The sequence below is a fragment of the Cyprinodon variegatus genome, unplaced genomic scaffold (assembly GCF_000732505.1).
Source record: "Cyprinodon variegatus isolate N-32 unplaced genomic scaffold, C_variegatus-1.0 Scaffold35, whole genome shotgun sequence".
Taxonomy (NCBI): domain Eukaryota; kingdom Metazoa; phylum Chordata; class Actinopteri; order Cyprinodontiformes; family Cyprinodontidae; genus Cyprinodon; species Cyprinodon variegatus.
Genome location: NW_015150488.1, coordinates 431,927 through 452,209, shown reverse-complemented (window position 1 = coordinate 452,209; position 20,283 = coordinate 431,927). Strand labels below are relative to the sequence as shown.

Below are 20,283 nucleotides of genomic sequence, written 5' to 3'. Positions count from 1 at the left end.
ACTGAACTAGTTCATTTTAAAATGTGTGAACTGAACTTTGAACTAGTTCACATAGAAAGAGAACTTTCCCAACACTGTATATATATATATATATAAATTTAATAATAATAAAATAGTTCTCTTAGCTACAAAAAATGATTTTGTGTAAAAACATTAATATATTAATACTTTATTTTATTTTCATTTTATTTATTTGATAAGAGACCATGGTAAGATGGCCTTCAAGGTGTTCTGTTCTACTATGGAGTAATATACTGTGTGCACAGGAGCTATATTTGTTGCTTACATTGATGAATTCGATGTTTGTTATGTATTGATTATCCAACTTCAAGTATGCAGCCCAGTAATTGTACAATTGCTAATTTACACACATATATACAAAGATACTCATCAATGGCTCAATAGACCTTGTTTTTTTTTGTATATACAAAAATATGAAAAAGCAAAAAGTGGAGTGTAGAGTTTCACCACAGGCGATGTTGCTGGCGACCGTGACTTTTATTTAAGTCATCTGAATGAGAAGCAAACACTACAAGAACTAAACAATTTGCACTTGGCTGCTATTAATTCTAAGGCAAAAATAGAAATACACAAACTTAAAAAAAAAAGCTTATGTTAACATTTTAAAACCCTACTCAACTTTTGCTGGAAGTAGACAAAACTACGATTTACTTTAATTCAGAACTGGTAGGAGTAGTCGACCAATGTACCATCATGTTCTGGTGAGGAACGGTTATACCCGCTAAGGAGCACCTGTGGATTACCTCATTTCTAGAAGTTGGACTGCCAAAAAACTCACCTGATTAGGTCCAGGAAACGGATGTACAGGTTCAGAGGGAGGCGTAGTGGTTTGATCCAGATCAGGAGGTAAAGTCTAAAATAGTAAAAAAAAGGAATAATGTCAAAATTTAATGAAGGAAACTGGATTTATCTTTCAGTTTTCAAGTCACAGACCTGTGCCCTAGGCTTTGATGTATGGGGCTGAACATGTCCCCCTGGGGTAGTTGAGCTCTGAGCACTTTGTATGGCAGGAGTTAGAGAAAGGTTACATGGAGGAACCAGGGCATTCCCAGGAGGTGGAGAAGACGTTCCAGTGGGAGGAGAGCAATTCCCTGTCGCCGAACTGTGATCCACTGTCACAGAGGCCGGGAGTGGGTCTTTGAAGAGCGAACGGAGCTTCATGTCTAGGGTTTGGATGTCATCCCTGCCGATCGTCTTAGACTGGACCTCTGCTCCCTCAGACTCCGGGGGGTGTGACTGGGCCTGGGTCTGAGTGGGTACTGCAGTGGGAGGTGGGTGCTGAGAATGGTTGGATGTAATAGGACTAATAAAGGAGGGCCGCTCTGAAACAGAGACAGAAGGAGCTCCAGCAGACACACTGCTTGGCTGTGACCCTGCTACGGCAGGTATGGACGTCTGAGTTGATGGAGGAGAAACCGTGGCGGATGAAGCAGGGAGGCTGGTTGACGGCGGCTGCTGGGAAGGAGCCATTTCATGGGAGGACTGTGGTGATGGACTAGAATCGTTATTCACAGTTTGGGATGGAACAGACGTTGGTGGAGGTGAAACCGTTTCAGCTAAATAAGGAGGTGACACTGCTGCATTAGATGTGACAGAAGCAGAGGTGGAGGCCGCCACCTCGGGAGGAGACTGGACTTTGTTAGAAACATCAGTGGACGGAACTGGGGTTGGCTCCTGCTCAGCTGGAGTTGAATCAATGGTGCTGCTTCTTTCCATTTGAGCCTGTTTGACTTGGTTGAAAGCGTGGCGAAGTGTCACAGTTGGCGCAGACAGCGAAAGACCCAATGGAGCTACAGGAAAAAAGAGCCTGTTTACCATCTGAAATCATAAACCAACATAAAACAGGGGAGATAAATGAACTTTCTTACCACAGGAAGGGTCGTCTCCAAAAGACACATTACCAGAAGCAGCTCCAAAGAACTGCTCTTTAAGACGAGACTCTGGGACTGGGCTCACTATGAATCTTCGTCCTGTTGAATGAACCACCTGAGTTGTGGTGCTGGGGGATATGCCTAATGGAAAAAAAAAAAAACATTCTCAGCTTTTACTACATCACAACTCATCTCCATAACAGGCCATTGAAGAGAGAATGACACTTCTACATCAGTGTGAGCTAAAGCTATGTTCTCATCACTGTCTCAGAACTATTGGGGTGCAGAACGTCATCAGAGCCTAATATTTATGTTGAAAATACTTTTATCTGGCAGTCAGTCAGAAAAAATGTTGAGACCCTTCTGCTGCTCCCTCCAACTTGCCATAGACTTGGCACTAAATATTCTTCCTAACACAATCTGAATTCATATAACCAAAGATTGATTTAAAAAACTTTCCTTACAGCTGCCATTACCATTACTTAATTAAAATGTTAGTGACTTTTATTACCAATACCAGCATCATTATGTTCCACAACTACACACTTAGCTTAAAAAAATGTTTATACCAGCAAAACTGAGACTGGATCAGAAAGAAGTGATTCTACATCTTGAGAATTGGAAGTGAATCCTGAAACGTTAATCAAAACCCAAAAACATCAGGCCCTTATATTTATATCTTTGCTCCAGCCTTACATGAAATTCTAAATGCAAAGGGCAAATGAATTATATGTTTATATAAAGAAGTACTTTTAATAGATGAAACTGAGCAAAAATTAAACACACCAATTAACTTAGGTTGAATTTGTTTGTTTACCTGGTACCATGGGAACAGTCAGCTCAGGATTTTGTTGATTACTCATCTGTGAAGTGACACAGAATGTATTCAGAAACATCAGATTCAGCAAACAGGAGTGAAATTTGATCATTCATAGTATTAAAGATGTACCTGTGGGAAGCCATCTTTAATTCCGGCTCCCTTCTGATCAGCCATTTCTATGACCTCGCGGACCTGATCAATGAACGACTCCCGCTCGCTCTCCAAAATGAACTCACTCTCAACCTTAACAAAAAGTTTTTAAAAAGTTTACCATTGTGGGTCACCCTTTTCTTTTTAATCATTTCTGGCTAAAAAAAAAAAAAAACAGATGAAAAGTCTGAACATGTCCCCCTGATAAAGGACATTTATAAGTAGATCCAATTTACCATGATGTGTGCAATCTCCTCTGGGTTATCTCCATCAAGATCAAACCTGAAGGTTACCATCTTCCTGTTGTGGGTTTCCAGTTGGCACTCTGCGACTCGGTCTCCCACATTAGAAATCTGCAAAGGATTTCAGGTGAAATGGTTTGGTAACAGAAAAACAAGTGAGCAGAAACAAATGAGAAAAAAAAGCAGGAAAACTCCCTACATTGAGAACATTAAGCTTGGCCTTCCCAGCCTTCTCATGGCGGGAGCGACTACGGACAGATCGCCTCTGATACCGCTTCATTGAGCGCCCCTCATGGCAACCCCTAGACGTAGACCCTCCATCGTTTCCATCGCTTAGACCCGAGGCATCTGACAGGCCGCTAGAAGAGACAAGTTTAGGCACAATGAGCAAACTGTCTGATAATGATGTGCTTGGATGATGTGTGAATGGAGGATATGATGATGGTAAAAGGCGACAACAACCAGCTTTACATTGGCTGAAGAGACTATTGTTTCATTTGAACATATTTTTTTTACAGATGTTTTTCTTTATATTTAACAGACAGGAAAAACTGCAAAAATAACCCAACATTCCCAACAAAACAATTGTTTTCTTTTTTTATAAGAAACAAGAAATGAAAAAATCTATACCTCTCTCCAGGTGGTGGCACCAGAGCAGAGGATGCTGCCATCTGATCTACTGGTGTTGAGAGGGGAACAGCCACAGGACCCTAGAATACACACAAAAAGTAAGGATTAAATTTGGTATAATACGCATGTTACCACATTGATTCGAGATGAAAATTTACTTGGTAAACTCCAATGAGTCATTACTGACATTCAGCAAATGAACGGACATTCACAGTGAAACCTTACAGACAAACCTTTCAGGTAAAAAATATCCAGGTTTCCTACTTGAGAAAAATCAGACTTTTTTTTTTTTTAACTAAAACTATAACAATGCTTAAAAAAAACATATACTCTTATCCATCTTCCTCTCTGTCAATTGTACTTTCTTGCACTGGCTTTTATTTTTACTCTAGTTTTACTCTAAAAATGTTCCCAAATGCCAAAATGAAGATAAAAACTCTGAAGAATAATTTTAAAATTTAGTCCATAGCCTTTGGATGAGCTTCCCTGAGATTAGCGGCAAGTTTTCTCCAGAAAACTGCTATTAGATTTATATTAAGAATTGCTTTTAATTCTCTCCCCCACCCCCCTCCCCCCATGTCTTTTCTAATTATTTTTCAATAATGTTTTCCTGATTTACATAAAGGAATGGAAATATTTTATTGTTAAATCTGTTTTGATCTAAAACATGATAAATTAGAAAGAACCTTACTAATATTACTTCTGAAAGTATCACATTTTTCTAACTATTTATAAATTGCTATATACTTATACAGATACATGTTTCCTTAATATACTTCATGAAATAAAATCTAATTTAATCTGACAAATCTGAATAACTTTAGCTGGAACTCTATTTGGCCTTCATTTGATGACATTTGAAATCTGTTTTTGATTATCAAATCAGCAACAAAAAAATAAAGGGAACAAGCAAACAGCATTTAGGTTCAGCAGAGGCGGACACACAATAATCTTAAAAAAAAAGAAGCATATTTTATTTTCTTTAAGACATCTGGAAAAGACCAGAGAGCAGTTTACTTTCAGAGAACCGGTTAGGGATCAATCGAGTTTCAACAGATGCAATTATTCATCAGGCAAACATCCTTGATCTTTCGATCCGAATCGATACCACTGGATAACAAGTGTTAAATTTTCAGTTTTGAGACAGAGTTGACCAGGTTTCCTCTCTCTCAGTTAAAATTACACTCCTAACGCAGAGGATGCAAATTCTGACAACACCTTGTCGAAATCACCCACCGCTTATACATCTATAGCAGTCCTTCCATATCACCAGAGTGCAGACTCTCCCATTGTGAAAAAACAAATCTCTTTTCTGCAAAACTTTGCAGTTTGATTTGCTCCATGTCTGAGCCATGTTCTATATTTGACATATTCCAGCTACAGTTGACTAAAGACATTCTTCTGACATGATCGTTCTGACGTTCTGTCAGCTTGGAAGGTAGGTCGTCATGACAACAGACTAGCACAAGCCTATTACTAAAGCTTGCATGAAGCGCACCAGACAACGCAGTTAACATTTTTTTTATGTCTTTCTCTTTACTAATTGGTGTATTAAATGAGATTTCTATTTGTTGCAAAATGTTTATGATTACAATATCAAGCATTTACAAGCACTAGACTAAAAAAAATCTATTATATTACAAGCCTAAAAATCACAAAATTAAATTCAAGCATTTCAAGCACTGTATGAACCCTCTCAAAAGATACACTTTCTTGAATTGTACCCTTTAAAGTTTTTAACCAAGCTCTGAAGTTTCCTCGATACCAACCACCAGATGGAGCTGCGTAGCAAAATGAAAACGAACAGGGTACAGAAGGAGATGACATGTTTCTACTTTGAGGCAGAAACCAGGTAGCATTATCCAACACACTTTATTTACCTCCAACTACTGAGCTCATTTACGTTTATAGGTTACCTTATTCTACTTCAGGCTTTTAGGGGTTATATCAGTTTGAAGCAGATATGTTACTCCAGCAAAGTCTTAATAAAAACATGGATAAAGAATCCATCTGTCCGTTTCAAGTATTATTTCAAATAAAAGCCTTTTAGATTAAATGATATAATATATCAATGTTTTCAGAAGATCTTTTAGTGGTTGAGGTTTAGAGAAAGGACTAAACTATACATACAGAACAACAAATAAACAACCTCCCAAATCTTTCTCTGAATGCAAAATTTTTTCCCCGCACTCAAGAATAGCTCTAATGGTGGAGGATTTTTAAAACTGCGATCTCAGGATACTAGAGATATAAAACTCTATGCACAGCAGCTGTTCTGTCTGTTTGGCTGCAGCAAACATGTAACTGGGGGAGAACACCTATGAATGTTTTGATCTTGCTGGCTAAATAAAAGATCACATTTTCAAAGACACCTGAGATCCAAAATAAGAAGCACCTGCCGCTTGCTTCCAAATAAACATACCCTAGCTTAAAACAGGCCTAGCTGCCTTAAACAGGCGGCCTCAGCTCCCCCAGTAAATCAGGGCTGACTGCCTGAGGAAGGCTGCATTGAAACCACAGCTGTTTGTGAATCAAGTGTGCACCACCTGAATGGACACAAACCCAGCTTCTAGACCGGCAGCAGCTGCCACTCAACTCACCGGCCATATCTGACATCCTCCTGCTTTTGTTGACAGGGAAACCTGGTTTAGGATATGGCAACTTAATATGGTTAATTTTGCTGTGTTTTCTTTTTTCAGTGAGCCTGAAACTTTAAATTGTTTCGTAATCTTGATAAATGTTGAAGACTCCCTTTACTGAAAATGCTCTTATTCCATTTCATTGCCTTTTTACCTCACCTTCTCTCACTAACCTGGTTAAAATAATTATATGAAAGATAAGAAGAAGGCCCTCATTTTCTTCCAAAAACCAAGGGTGGTCTTATGACTGCAGGTCCATACAGCTCTTACAAAGATGGTTGACTGTGTCTCCAGTATATCAGCTGCTAAAGCTCGCTCTGTCTGAGCTGTGATTAGACGTAGCAAATCGGAAACACTCAAACACAATCAATATTTGTATTAATGGTTCTTAAAAGGTACACGTGGGACTTAGAGCGGTTGCTTAACAGCGCAGCAGCCTTGATTTTAGCAGCGACTATAGCTTGGGGTATATTATCATACTTGCAATCACAAAAGTTAAATTGTGAGTGTACTTTATGCTTTAAGAAGTTTATCATTTATTGTATCATTTAAACCTCCTTAAAAGTCCACTGTCTTAAAGCTTTATGTCTAAAACATTGTCTTAGTAAAACATTATTCCTTTCTCCTTTGAATTGAGAGCATTTTTTTCAGCTCGTGGCAAATGTTCTTAATTTATTGTAAAGGTATTTTAACCTTACCATTCCTCAAGACAAACTCTGGCTCTTGAAAATACACATTCATTCTCTACAGTGATGTCACAGGATGTTTTATTCTTTTTCGTATTGTATTTGTTCTCCTTTTTCACACTTTAGCTACCGTATTTTCACGACTATAAGGCGCACATAAACGTCTTTTTTTTCCCTCAAAATGTGCGGTGCGCCCTTTGGTGCGGTGCGCCCTATGTGTGTTGTAACTGCGACGTTTGAGACCACCTCATTGAGGAGATGATGAAAGAGTGGCTGCAGCTCGAGATGGAAAAATTGAAGTTTTGCTGCTGGACGTGCCGCATCAACCAATCAGAGAAGCTGATCTGGGAGCTGACAGCGAGACAGACACATCGCTCTGATGACATATGATATTAAAGCAAATGAAAAGGGCTGGATGGATGAGGAGATGATGAAAGCGTGGCTGAGGCAGGTGTATGTAAGGAGACCGGGTGTTTTTTTTCCACGCATCACCAACCGGCCACTGATGACCGCTGCGAGCGGCGTGGGAGCGATGGATGACAGACGGAGACCACAGTTTCATGAAAATTGGAAGGCAGCGCCGGGCAAGTTACGCCACAGTTTGCGGATGGATTGTAGATGCGTGGGCTAACGTGTCTGCTGGCTCTGTTGTTCAAGCTTTCGCAAAAGCCGGCATTATTTCTGAGGAGCCGCCCGGCACGGAAAGTGACTGACAGCGAAGAAGGGGAAATTGGCATGTCTGATTTAGCGCAGCTGTTTAATTCAGAAACAGAGGATGATGACTTTGATGGGTTCGATTAATACTTTGTAATAAATACATGAATAAAGCACAAACATACTCAGTTTTGCTCCCGCTCTATTTTTCTACCTGAAAACTTAATTCAACAGCAGCCTCTGGGCCAGGTCTCCTTCGGGTTCACAGCGGCGGCTGGCAGGTGTTTTTCATCTAAATAATCTAAATCTTGCAGCTATATTTGCTGTGATCAGTGGGAATAAAGTAGTTTTAATATGTTTTTAAGTGAGAAAGTCCACCTGAAAACTTAATAATTGCAGTCAGTTCATCCAGATTATCATTTCTGTCGGAGGCGCTCAGACTCCCACATACCAGCGGTGCGCCGACAGTAGAAATCCCTTCAACAGCAGCCTCTAGGCTGGGCAGCCTCCAGGTTCACCGCGGCTGCTGGCAGGTATTTTTCATCTAAATAATTTAAACTGCAGGCACCAGGATACCGGTAATAAAAGCGAACATATTCCGTCGGCAGGTTTCAGGATTTTAAGTTAATTTAGGAGTAATCACAGTGCTCTTTCATCAGCAATGTGTCTGTCTCACGGCCAGCTCCCAGGTTTGATTAATACTTTGTAATAAATACATGAATAAAGCACAGTCATACTCAGTTTTGCTCCCGCTGTATTTTTAAATACGCAGAAGAGGTATTTAAACGTGGTAGAGGATATGTACCTGTATATAAAAAAACGCGCCCTATAGTCCGGTGCGCCTTATGTGTGTGTTAAATACAGAAATGGCACACATAACTGAGACTGCGCCTTTTAGTACGGTGCGCCTTATGGTCATGAAAATACGGTAGTAGTTTAGTTGAATCTTGCCTAGTGAAATGTTTTTTTCTAACTGGAAGCAAGTATTTTTTTTTTTCAAAAGATCTTGTATTTGGAGGGAAGTCATTTGTGTTTATTCAGTATGTTTGCGTAGAGCTTGTTGGTTGAGATTGCCTGAGCATGAATTCGCTCCATCTATTGTTCTACAACACCACACCTTACCAAGCAGGTATTTATATAGCAATAACTGTCAGCGACTGAGGGCTGTTTAGCAATAAATTACTGATAATCAGGTGATGTAACCACTTGGTAATTTTGATTAAAATGAATGCCTTCATCAATAATTAACTTTGGGTAAGTATTTATAGTTTCAAAATAAGGTGAAGATAAAAAAAAAAACTTAATGTGCTGCATTTAAAAACACACCTAATAGATTGAAATCATAATATAACCAAACTATGTATATAAATGTAAAATATTATCTCCGGAACAGGTATTTCTGCCTTAACAATAAATACTATCTGGAGCCATGCCAAGTGGGAGTAAAAGAAATGCTTGATGATAAACTAATTCTACCATCCACACAAGTTTGCTTAGTGCTATGTAAAGTACCTGCAAAACAGAGAGGCACGAGGCCTGATAGAGGAAGTATAGATGCTCTGCGTTGATTGGTGGAGACATGATAGGAGGACTTGGATTGCACCCCCAATGCTAAGAGTCATGCAAGAATAAGGAGCATGCAGAAGGAAAGAGTGGAAGAGAAGCGATGGCACAAACACAATAAAAGGCGTCCGTGTTCATGAAAAGCAAAGAAATAAAATAATCAAAACAATAGTAGACAGAAAAACTTTCATGCAGAATTAGAAGAAAATTATTTATACCTCAGCTATACTACAATATCTGACCTAATACAGCAAATGACTGCTGGTTTCTCTACATAATTCATAATAAAAGATTTAATTGGCAACTTAAGAAAAAAATGGTGCATTTGGAACCAAAATCAAATTAAAATACAAGTTTCTCTCGGGCAATTATCAGAATATGGCTAACATGTACACATTTTAAAAATATGTTGGAGTCAGACATAAAAAATAAAAAGAAAGTAAAGCAAAATGGTTGTCACCTGTGGCTGCTGGGCTCCACTCTGAGCTTGGGACAGCGAGCTGCTGCTCTCCAACTGCTGCTGGAGGGGAAAGAGACAGAAGATTGGGGCATCAGGACATGCTGTCAGAGAATGTACACAAATAATCAGAAATATACACAGAAGACCAGAAACAGAAAGCACAGCTGGACAGGGGAGCTGTTAAAACACAGACAGGAAGAATGCAGCTCTACAGGTATTTAGGGCTCTTGGTGGAGGTATGGCTGCTCAATCATCTGCAGTACATCAGTGACCTCTGTGCTCTTTTAAAGTCACATGCACTTACCTGTCGGATAACATAGCAACACGAGTCATCTATCATTCATCCATCTGCAGTCAGGTTATTATCAGGCAAAAAAAACTAAATCTTTTGTTTATCCTTTTTTTTCTTCACACATTGTATGCTACAACCAAGTAGAGAGCTATAGGGGTCTACAGATTATTACAGAAATGTTCTTTTAGTTTCCCTGAACATGTTTTCAATAGCCTAGGGAAGTATCAAAAGGCTGTAGCAGGACAAATGTACATTTATCTACCTGAGGAGGAGTCGATGATTGGTAGTAACCTCCATACTATAAAAAAACATAAAAACATACAAAGTAAGAGCAGCGGACCAAATAGGGAAGTCAGATTCAAGGAAGGGGAGAGAAACCAGACAGGAAAGCTCTGATCCTGCCAGCTCTAGCCATACCTCAACCAGTAAATGTGGAGCTTGTCAACTGACCACCACTTAAAGGATAAACCGTGCACTATAAATGGTTAAGATATTCACTGTGTTCAGAAACATTTCTAAAAGCTACAATCTTATGTAAAACAGATTTGACCTGAGTGTAAATCTGTGAAAAAATGAGCAGTTTCAGATTTCACAATTATTCTCTGAAGACAATGTGGAACACAATATCATACCTGCTGAGGTGCAACTGAATTCGACTGGTTAACAGATGAACTAGGAGGTACTTCTGATGGACCGACCTGCACCTCGGGTAGAAAAAGACACCATGTGAGAAATGGACGAAGATAAAAGCTAATAAATTAGGTTGTTTTAGTAAAAACGCAAAGGATAGTGATTATTACAGGCTCAACACAAACATGGCTCGTTGGTTTTGTCATTCATGTCACTAAGTTTAACTGTGTGAATAAGGAAAAGGAACCAGAGGAGTGACTTTGGGTTTACCCCACATAATTGCTTAACAAGGCTGATGCAGCACTGGAGAATTTTGAAAGCACAAAAGAGAACACATGAATGAATCAAACATAAACTGAAAGCGGGAATTACAAATCCATATAAATCACAGTTTAGTAGAGGTTAGGTGAGGTGTATGTAAGAATAATGATCCTCTTTGTAAATTAACTGCCCATAACTACTTTCATTTCTACAGTCCAAAAAGTGGCCAGCTGGTCTTTAGATGAACAACTGCATTGTATCCAATTCCCAACATATTTCTTATCACTTTATTAGACTAGGACAATCATAACCGATAGTTTCCTTTTTATGTGTAACCTTTGGATGAATGTCCTACAGATAAGATAAAAAATAACTGCCTGCAACTCCCCTAAAGATGAGGAAGGTTTCAACAGAAGCTTATTTCTTTTATCTTCTCACCGTAGACAGCTGTTGCTTTGTTTCATTTTGCATCTGTGGTTGAAGTTCCTGATTTGGAGTACTGTAAGACACATTAGGCTGAGGTGGCAGGGTCTCAGGAAGCGTTGAGTCACCCATGTCCCGAGCTGAAAAAGAAGACAACACAGTGAACTCTTCAATCAGCAATACTAAGAAATCTTTTTTAGCTCTTTGGATTAAGTTTTTATTTAAGTTATACCTCCGCCAGACTGCTGTACATGTTGGACAGACTCAGACTCTTCAGACTCAGGCTGAAGGCTGCTGGAACTGGAAACCTGGACTTGCCCACCTGACTGGGGAAAATTAATTGCCTGGGGGACCCCCTGGGACATCCCAGTAGTATTACTGGATTGAGTCGTACTGAAGTTGGGGCTCTGAATGCTCTGTTGAGATGCTGGTTGGCTGCTTATCTGTGAGCTGTGTTGGCTAGGTTGAGGTGCAACATGGGATGGGTGCTGTGCTGCTGGCTGGGACTGAGACATCTCCAACCCGGCCTGCTGGCCTACTTGTTGTGGCGGCAGTGAGTGGCTCTGCACTTCCTCTTCAAGACGTTTCTTCTCCTGATCTTCTCTGACCTTTAAGAGAAATATTTTAAAAAAGGAAAATAAATCAGTACGTTAATGTACTTCAGATTCCTCATTAATACTGATGGAAACAAAATGCATTTGCCTTCACAGTCCTAGTGCTCATACCCTAAGTCCTAGTGTTCATACCCTAAAGCAGTATGAACACTCTTCTAACCCAATATACTCAAATACAGACACTTCTACAACAATTCAAGAGAATGTAAAGTGAAAACAGCACAAGCTTAGACACACCTGCTGCCGCTGCGCCCTCTTGCGAGAGATCAGAGAGACCCTGTCCTTTATGGCCTTTGCTATGGTCTTGTGGTCTCCTTCACAAACATAACCAGATTCAACCTGCAGCAGAACGATGAGACATCTTTTTCAGTGAAAATGTTAAAACATACTCTCAATCAGCAGCCTTTTCACGCATAGATCCCAGTACATCAGTGAAAGGCTTGTCTTTAACTGTAGTCAAGCGTTCGTAATGCTGCCTTTATTTCCCACACACACAGAGGTACTAAAACAATGACAACTGTTGAGTAACAAAGACAGCCTAGAAAGGGAATATGTGTGAAAGGCTGTTCAGAGCATTAAAATCAATTCAATTTACCATTTCCTGAGCCACAACGTCAGGGACATCTTTGTTGAGGTCAAAAGAAAACTCTATAGCTTCGTTGTCTTTGTACTTCCCCTTTAGTTTCTTTATATCCTCAATTCTCAGCCAGAGCTTTATGGCCTCCATCACCCCATCATCCTCTTCAGCCAACTCCACACGCACACCTGTGTCTTCTTGGAAGAAGGCATGGTTTAGGAGATCTTTGATAGAATACCTGATTGGACAAAACCATGGAGGGAGTGAATGTTAAAAAAAAAAGAAAAACAAAAACAAAAGGATTTAGCATAACTTTAAGGGCTTTCTAAAGTTAAGAGACCTCTCATCCTTGTTCTGACGAATGCATCCCTCAATGATTTCCTTCACCTCAGGAATGGCCACCTTGTCGAAGCTGCCTGGCTTCACCCCCTACAGAAAACACAGATCTCTAAATGAAAACCATTTTCAATGGCTGGGATTTTTCTTATCTTAATTTTTCTTTGCTTCTCGTTTAAGTTTTTTCCCAATTAAACCACAATTTTTTGTTTTTTCCAGTTTTAAACACCACAAAAACTTCCAAACATTTTAAGCTAATTTCCCCTAAAAAATGTTAAATAGGTTTTCTTCTGAAGTATTTCCAATAGCCTACAGAGGAAAAAAAAATGATTTTGCACTTGAGTTAAAAAAAAAAAAAAAAAAAAAAAAGCCTCAAAGATATGGACCTTTGCTTATTTTCAACATAAATACAGCTTAACCTCCAAAGATAGAATTACCCAGAAGACATTGAGGAGGAGGGTGGCGGTAAAAACAAGGGAGCACAGCTAAGACATTAAAAATATTAAAGTAAAAAAAAAAGAAAAGAAAAGGAAAGAAAAAGAGAAACTGGTTTAACCTCCTTATACGAGAAAATGTAAATGACTCATAAGCTACTTGACATTCCAGAAGTTTGCCAACACAACCGGTATGAATAAGACTAAAACTATGCAGATCTTTTATGAAGGATGCCATGAAAAATTTGAGCTTGTAAAAAAAAAAAAAAAACTTGACTGCTATTTTAACCATCTAGTAAGCTTCACCTTTGTCATATAGTCAACCTAAAGAGGAAGCATCAACAGAAAACAAAAGAAAAAGCCAAGTTAATGGAAGGGGTTTTCTTGTGGGGAAAAAAAGCAAATTTTCCTCCAGGAAGATACAAGTCAAATTAAACTGAATATGAATTTTAAAAATGTGTGGGTGGGAATTACAAATTACTCCAGAGATACAAGTCTTGAGCACACAGAGGAGGAGGTGAAGGCATGGCAGAGACGTGACATATAGTGCCGATAAGAAGACTTACGCTGGTAACTCTGCGGTAGATCTGTGCAGCGTTCTGGCACTCTGAGTACGGGTACTCGGAGGTGGCCATCTCCAGCATGCACATTCCAAAGGCATAAACATCCACTGACTCGTCGTACTTCTCCTCATACATCTCAGGCGCCATGAACTCAGGGGTACCTTAAATCAAAACAACTATTCAGAACTCTCGAACTCCCTTACTGATTGTGTGGGCATCTCATAACCCATTGCTCCTCTGCTCCTCTAACCCACGGGGTTGAGGAAGAGGAGGATGAGAAGAATGATGGGTCTGCTGACATCTCCTGGAGTAGAATCTGTGAGGTGAAAGTTGGAGGAGAGAAATAAAAAAAGGGGGGAGGAAAGTAAAAAAAAGAGAGAAAACAAAAAAGGGGGGAAGCTGAGCTCAGTTAGACTGTATAGAGGATTGCACGTGTTTGTCTGTGTAAGACCTTGACGTCAAGGAATATACATGTGTGTGACTCGAGGAAGCCAGTGTGCAGAGCACACCTTTTGGCAGGAATTCATTTTCATCACTCAAAAGTTAAGTATTGTTTCAGCAACTTGCTTCATATAGCAGCATAAATATTAAATGTGGCCAATATGCCAGTTTGCTCTGTAAAGGAAATAGGACTAGCTATGGAAGTAACTTTTGTCAAAACCTTAAGTAAAAACAATGATAAAATGACCTATTGCAGAACACTCACCTTGCGCGTTCTGACCTACCACATTCTGTTTACCTGCAGGAGGAAAAGTGTTACAGTAAAGGCTGACAAAACCAGATCCCATAGCTACTTACAGAGCTGAACAGTGTGCCCTGCCCACCAGCCTTACTAAACTCAGTATTTTAGATTTAGTCGCAGGTCTGACACAGAAAAACTCATTTGGATATTTGATTGTAATGGGTTTTGATATTGATGCATATACAGCACACTTTCAAAAGACTTACCAGGCCCATAAAAGATACTTACTCAATGACCAGCAGTACCCTATTCATTCCAAACAGCAGAATGGGGCACAGCTGAGGCTAGAGCCTACATTTTAAAAGCATACTCAAGAATGTGAAAATAAAATAAAATAAATAGGGGAGAAAAACCAAAGACAAAGTTCTGAGAGAGGCAAAACAGAGAGAGCTCCCTGGACAGAAAGATGGAGCAAAAATGTTCTGCGACCCTGCAATAATTTGATAGTAAGCAAGAGACACACACACTAGGGGGGGAAATAAAACAAAACCTGTTGAGGGAAACCCATAGAAAGAGATGTTAAACAATATATGTACAACTGGCAAACAGACCACATATTTCCAAACCACAGGACAAAGACCAGTCTAAGACACAAATACCTAAGGCCTGAAAGAAGGCATGACAACTACTATTATATTTTATATTAATCAAAAGCAGTAGAAAACATTAGGCGCTACTTACAGTCAGTAGGTGCCTGGAAAAAAGACTTTTTCTTTTTGAACAGACATAGAACAGAGATGCTCTGTACATCAACCAAATGCGGGTATGTAAGGAGGAAAATCTAGGTGCAAATATGCCACAGTATTTGGCCTCCATTTGAGCTGTGGTTTGTTTTAGAGACAGATGAAACACTGTGGTCTGTTTTAAACCACATTGTCAGAAAAACAGTTTTCATAAAGAAATTCTATTCAAAACTTTAGAAAAAGATACCATCCCACATGGATCAGGAGGCTGAAGTGATCTCGGGTTCATACCTATAACACTCTTGGCGAATGATGCTCGCTTCAGCGTGGCCAGTCCCAGGTCTCCAATCTTGACAGATCCCGTTGGGCCTGTGATGAAGATGTTGTCACATTTGAGATCTCTGTGGATGATAGGAGGAGTCCGAGTGTGCAGGAAGTGGAGTCCTTTGAGGATTTGCCGACACCAGCTGCGCAGCACTTTAATTTTCATCACCTTGAACCGCTTTAGATATCTGCAAGAGAACATATCATTATTTCTATAAGCCCTATTTGAAGCACTGAACAGACATGGATAGGAGGTTTTCTCTTCTTTACACTTCTTTGTAAAGGCAGATAACAGAAAATGTAATTTGAATACTTGCTCAATATTTTGAATTGTACCATAGGTGTAAATTATTTGGGTAAATCATCATACTTTGTACAATTTAATGTTCTTTTCTCCATTTAAAATTTGTTAAATAAATAATCATTAGCTGATTTTTAGGAAGAGTTGAGGAAAAACACTTTAATAAAAAAAGAAAAAAAAAAACATGAGCTGTATTGATTTCAATATTGGCCCTAGCTTATTTTACACAAGTCCTGTTCACACTGATAAATGGATCAAATTTCAGACTCACGTCTTGAGTGTACCAGAGGTCATCAGTTCTGTAACCAGAACAATACACTTCTTTCCTTTGGATGGTGCCTCCCAGGAGTCATAAAAGCGAACAATGTTGGGATGTTGTAGTCCCTTTAACATGCCAGCTTCCTCCTTAAACCGTTGCCGCTCTGTCTTTGACAGCTTACGGTCCTATAAACACAACAAAAAGGAAATATTTTAGGACCTTTAAAAAAGCAGCACAAGAAATCATAGCTGTACATGTAAACATCTGACAACAATTTGCCATAAAAACACTGCTGATTCACTCTGAAAAGATATTGTTAAATATCAGTTTTTAAAAAATGAACTGTTTTAGTGTCTTCATGCACCAAAAATGTAATTGTGTCCAGCTGTGGTCAGAGGAATGCAATTCTGCTTTGTCTGGCAAAGAAAGGGGAACTCAAAGAATGTGTGGAGGTTTCATTTATCCCATCCATTCATTCAAACCAAAATATGAAGAACGCTGGATTGAGAATTATAAAAGAGCTTTCAAAGTTCCTTTATTTATCTATGCTAACAACAATAAAAAAAAAGCTATCACTGCCTGAACAAAGAGACTAACACAACTAGAAGAATAATAGTTCTGAAAAAAAATACATTTAGAAGATTGTTTGAAAGTAAAATATACAAGGATTTGTATGTTAGATTAGACAATACAGTCAAATAAATAAATCATTAAATATATAATTTAAATATGCAGTGCAGTAAATATTAAAGATAACGAGAAAAAAAACCTTCCCTGTAGTTTGTATCCAATACCAATGAATGTTGAAAGCACAAGTATTTTAAGTCGTATGGAAACAGCTGATCAGACCATCGCATTTCTAAATTCTCCTGAGGCCTGCACTACTTTACACAAGTCAATGTGATCGGTCGTTTATCAAGGAGGCGGGATTGTTGTGGCGGAAGGTTCGCAAGCAAGTTTGATTGTGTCCGTTTTCTTGTAAGCATCTTGTTAACAAGTTAGCAACTTAGTTTTAGTAGGTTTCCAATGGGAAATTCCATTGGGACCAAGTAGCACTAAATTGGTCACTTAGAAATGACACTGTCAAGGAACGCTATGAACAGAGGAAACATGCAAGAGGAGGAAAGTTTTGCGTCAGAGGACGTGGTTGAGTCTCCACCGTCATACATTTTTTATTTAGAGGAGGAGAGTGGGGACGAAGTTGTTGTGGAAGAAGACGCCAGGGCGGCAGAAGCTTCATTTGGTGTAGCAGGCTTACAGCCGTACATGTTTGACCCCTTGCCTCGCAATGCTGCCAGTTCTGTTAGTTCTACGCCTGCCAAAGACACAGATGTCCATCCCCCTGAACACTGGGAACTCAATGGTAAAGTAAATGATTTTTATTTCAACCATTGCGTCTATTAGCTGCGGCTAATATACGCAATGAAGATGAATCAAGATGCTATGACCGAAAAAATGTGATTGTCAGATGACCATTGATATATGATTGGCCGAATTTAGGTGTACAGGCTGACGTATTATTAACCGGCCTGCATAAGATAACGAAAAGAAAAAAACCCCACAGATTTTAAGACAGGATTTTCTGTTTTAAATAGAAATGTTCTGATAAAGACGATTGGACATTTAAATAGGATTTCCCTACCACTTTAAAGTCTTCGAAGTTCTGTTCAATAAAAAAAAGCTTTCAACAAGAAAAAAAACCCCTTATCAAGTTTCCTGAGCACTTTGTAGCATGACCCACATTTAGTTTATGACAAGAGAGCTGTAAACCAGCTGTTCTTGAACCAACCCTATGAAACCCTGCAGCCAGAGACCTCCTGAAGTCCCTGGACACCTGGCCACCAGCTGAGCTGTCCAAGAAATTCAACCCATTTGGAATAGGATGAATAAACTTTTGGCTTCTACCAAGAAACACAAAATTTTAACCCCACAAAAGAATTACTTCACCACAAATAAATGAATAACTATCACAGCATTAACTGGGGACATGTCTGAGTTTTGATCCAAAAGAAGAAAAAATTGGGAAGCTTATGTGGGTAAAATAAATGGGGTCGCTAGACAAAGAAATACCAGGAACTAGAGTGAGGCATCGGACAACTAGGCAAACTGACCTACTTTGTAAAAAATTATCTATTTATCTAGTGGGGCCATGGCTCTCGCCCACTGCTCACCATGTCAAAACAAGAATGCAAAACATCTACAGCAGCACATGCCCTTTTCAAAGTTCCAAGGCTGTACATAACACCAACAAAAAGCAAAGAGACTGAACTTTAGATTACGCCATAAAATAATAATAAGTTCTATATATTAAGCTGGTTCTCAGTCCTGGTCCTCAAATACCACTGCTCTGCATGTTTTCAATGTCTTCCTGTTGAAGACCACCTAGTTCAAAAGGTTGCATGACCTCCTCAGCAGCGATCAAGTGCTGCAGGAGCCTGTTAATCATTTATTCACATAAATCAGATGTGTGGCAGCAAGGAGACACCTAAAACACACAGGACAGGAGCACCAGGATTAACAACCACTGCTCTTCTACAAAGGCACGCCAAAAATAATTTATTTAGATTTAAAAAAAAAAAGTCTATTCATCACCTTTAACTTGTGGAAACTGATAGTTAAATAATCTAATCAATTATCATTTTTACATGAGATATTCCGCAATAGCTTACTGTATTAGAAAAATATGTATTTATCTTATCTTTGAACAAATACAAAGAAATCTCAAGCGTAACATTCTGTTTCATGCATATGGTTTGATCTGAGAGAGTAAGAACAGAACACGGTTTTCAACCTTTGAAATGTTTTTTCTGTACACATACAATCTGACATAATTATAGTAATGATAATAATACAAATACTAAAATTATTTTCTAGAAGTGAAGCATTTTCATTCAGCTTATATTAAAAAAAACTGAACTACAAAGCAGACTGGAAAGACCAGCTTCTAGGCAAAGGCCATCATAAATAATCCAACAGCCTTAAAATAGACTGCAGGGAAAAAGGACTGTGATCATGCAAACATGGTTGGATTGATGAAGTTTTGTTCTTAATTGGTTGAAGTAAAAAAAATCCTTAAATGTTGGTTTTACTTTTTTAAAAACAGTTTGAGCATGTAAATAAATATTATTGTTTCCATTAGTTTGAAATACAACAGAAGCATCTTTCTCTATGCAGATAAATTGTAAGCAAAATGCAGGCAAACACAGACCAATGCACACAATTAACAGGAAACTAATATTCTTTTAACTCTGTTAACAACAGGAATAGCATAATGAGGCCATTATGACCAATGCAAAAATAAAGTAGTTTATTTTAAGGAGCATATAAACTGTGTTTTTGTTACTCTATAATGTTTCTGTTCAGTTGAATGTTAAATAAAATGTTACATTTTATGTAAGACACAATGTGCTGGTTTGTATTAATCCCCACAGTCTGAAAGAGGCAAAGATAGAATTCTCCTTAAATTTAGTCTAAAGATCGTCTGGCCTTCGTGTTTTTTTTTTTTTTTCAAAAAACCACTGATAATCAAAAGTGTTGAGAACATAACATGAACATCAGCAGGTCCTTCTTCAACACCTGTGATTTTTTTCTGTAACCATAGGTCAAACCACCCTCACAGAAGGCCTTAGTTCGAATCCTCTCTAAAGTTAAATGACTTGCATGGTGACTCAACACAGCCTTTTGGCACTTCCTGTCATAGTCACTAGTACTGAAAAAAGGCCATTTTTAGCAACACATTTTTTTCTTAAAAGCTAGGTTAGTCATTGCGGCTGTTTAGGTTTAAAAGGTCATGGCCTTCTACATATTTCAGCCAGAAGGGGACCCAGGACTCCACATAATGCTTAATCCCATCAGATCACCTTTCTGCTAAAAATGAAGGGTTAACACAGATGCTACAGAGTTAATACAGAAAAATGTTCATTTAATGTCTAAGATTTGAGAAAGCCAATACTGAATTATTTGATAATTAATCATTAATTTCAAAAATATTTCATGAGACATGTTTAAGGTATTAAGGGCCGGATTTATCAAGATCCAATTTTGCGTGCAGTAATTTGCGCTCGCAAACTGGAATTTTGCGCGAGGGGCTGAACCATGGTTTGCGGGT

The 20,283-nt window shown here is 38.8% G+C and overlaps 1 protein-coding gene across 6 annotated transcripts in view; it reads right to left on the bottom strand.

The window, feature by feature from the left end:
- The window catches only part of LOC107103932 (serine/threonine-protein kinase WNK1-like), a 38,241-nt gene that overhangs the window by 7,208 nt on the left and 10,750 nt on the right, over positions 1-20,283 (bottom strand). For 3 of the 6 annotated variants that reach the window (XM_015403792.1, XM_015403801.1, XM_015403810.1), the window contains exons 3-21: positions 16,188-16,360; positions 15,583-15,803; positions 13,870-14,027; positions 12,874-12,962; positions 12,552-12,771; positions 12,194-12,295; positions 11,575-11,950; positions 11,358-11,482; positions 10,661-10,726; positions 10,291-10,326; positions 9,737-9,796; positions 3,735-3,814; positions 3,304-3,463; positions 3,099-3,215; positions 2,842-2,955; positions 2,710-2,755; positions 1,890-2,033; positions 955-1,811; positions 800-874 (exon numbers count right to left, since the gene is read on the bottom strand). In XM_015403792.1, coding sequence (XP_015259278.1) covers positions 800-874; positions 955-1,811; positions 1,890-2,033; positions 2,710-2,755; positions 2,842-2,955; positions 3,099-3,215; positions 3,304-3,463; positions 3,735-3,814; positions 9,737-9,796; positions 10,291-10,326; positions 10,661-10,726; positions 11,358-11,482; positions 11,575-11,950; positions 12,194-12,295; positions 12,552-12,771; positions 12,874-12,962; positions 13,870-14,027; positions 15,583-15,803; positions 16,188-16,360 — 3,219 coding nt within the window. The remainder of the gene's footprint in view (positions 1-799; positions 875-954; positions 1,812-1,889; positions 2,034-2,709; positions 2,756-2,841; positions 2,956-3,098; positions 3,216-3,303; positions 3,464-3,734; positions 3,815-9,736; positions 9,797-10,290; positions 10,327-10,660; positions 10,727-11,357; positions 11,483-11,574; positions 11,951-12,193; positions 12,296-12,551; positions 12,772-12,873; positions 12,963-13,869; positions 14,028-15,582; positions 15,804-16,187; positions 16,361-20,283) is intronic. The other 3 variants (XM_015403814.1, XM_015403822.1, XM_015403831.1) reach the window with 3 other exon arrangements.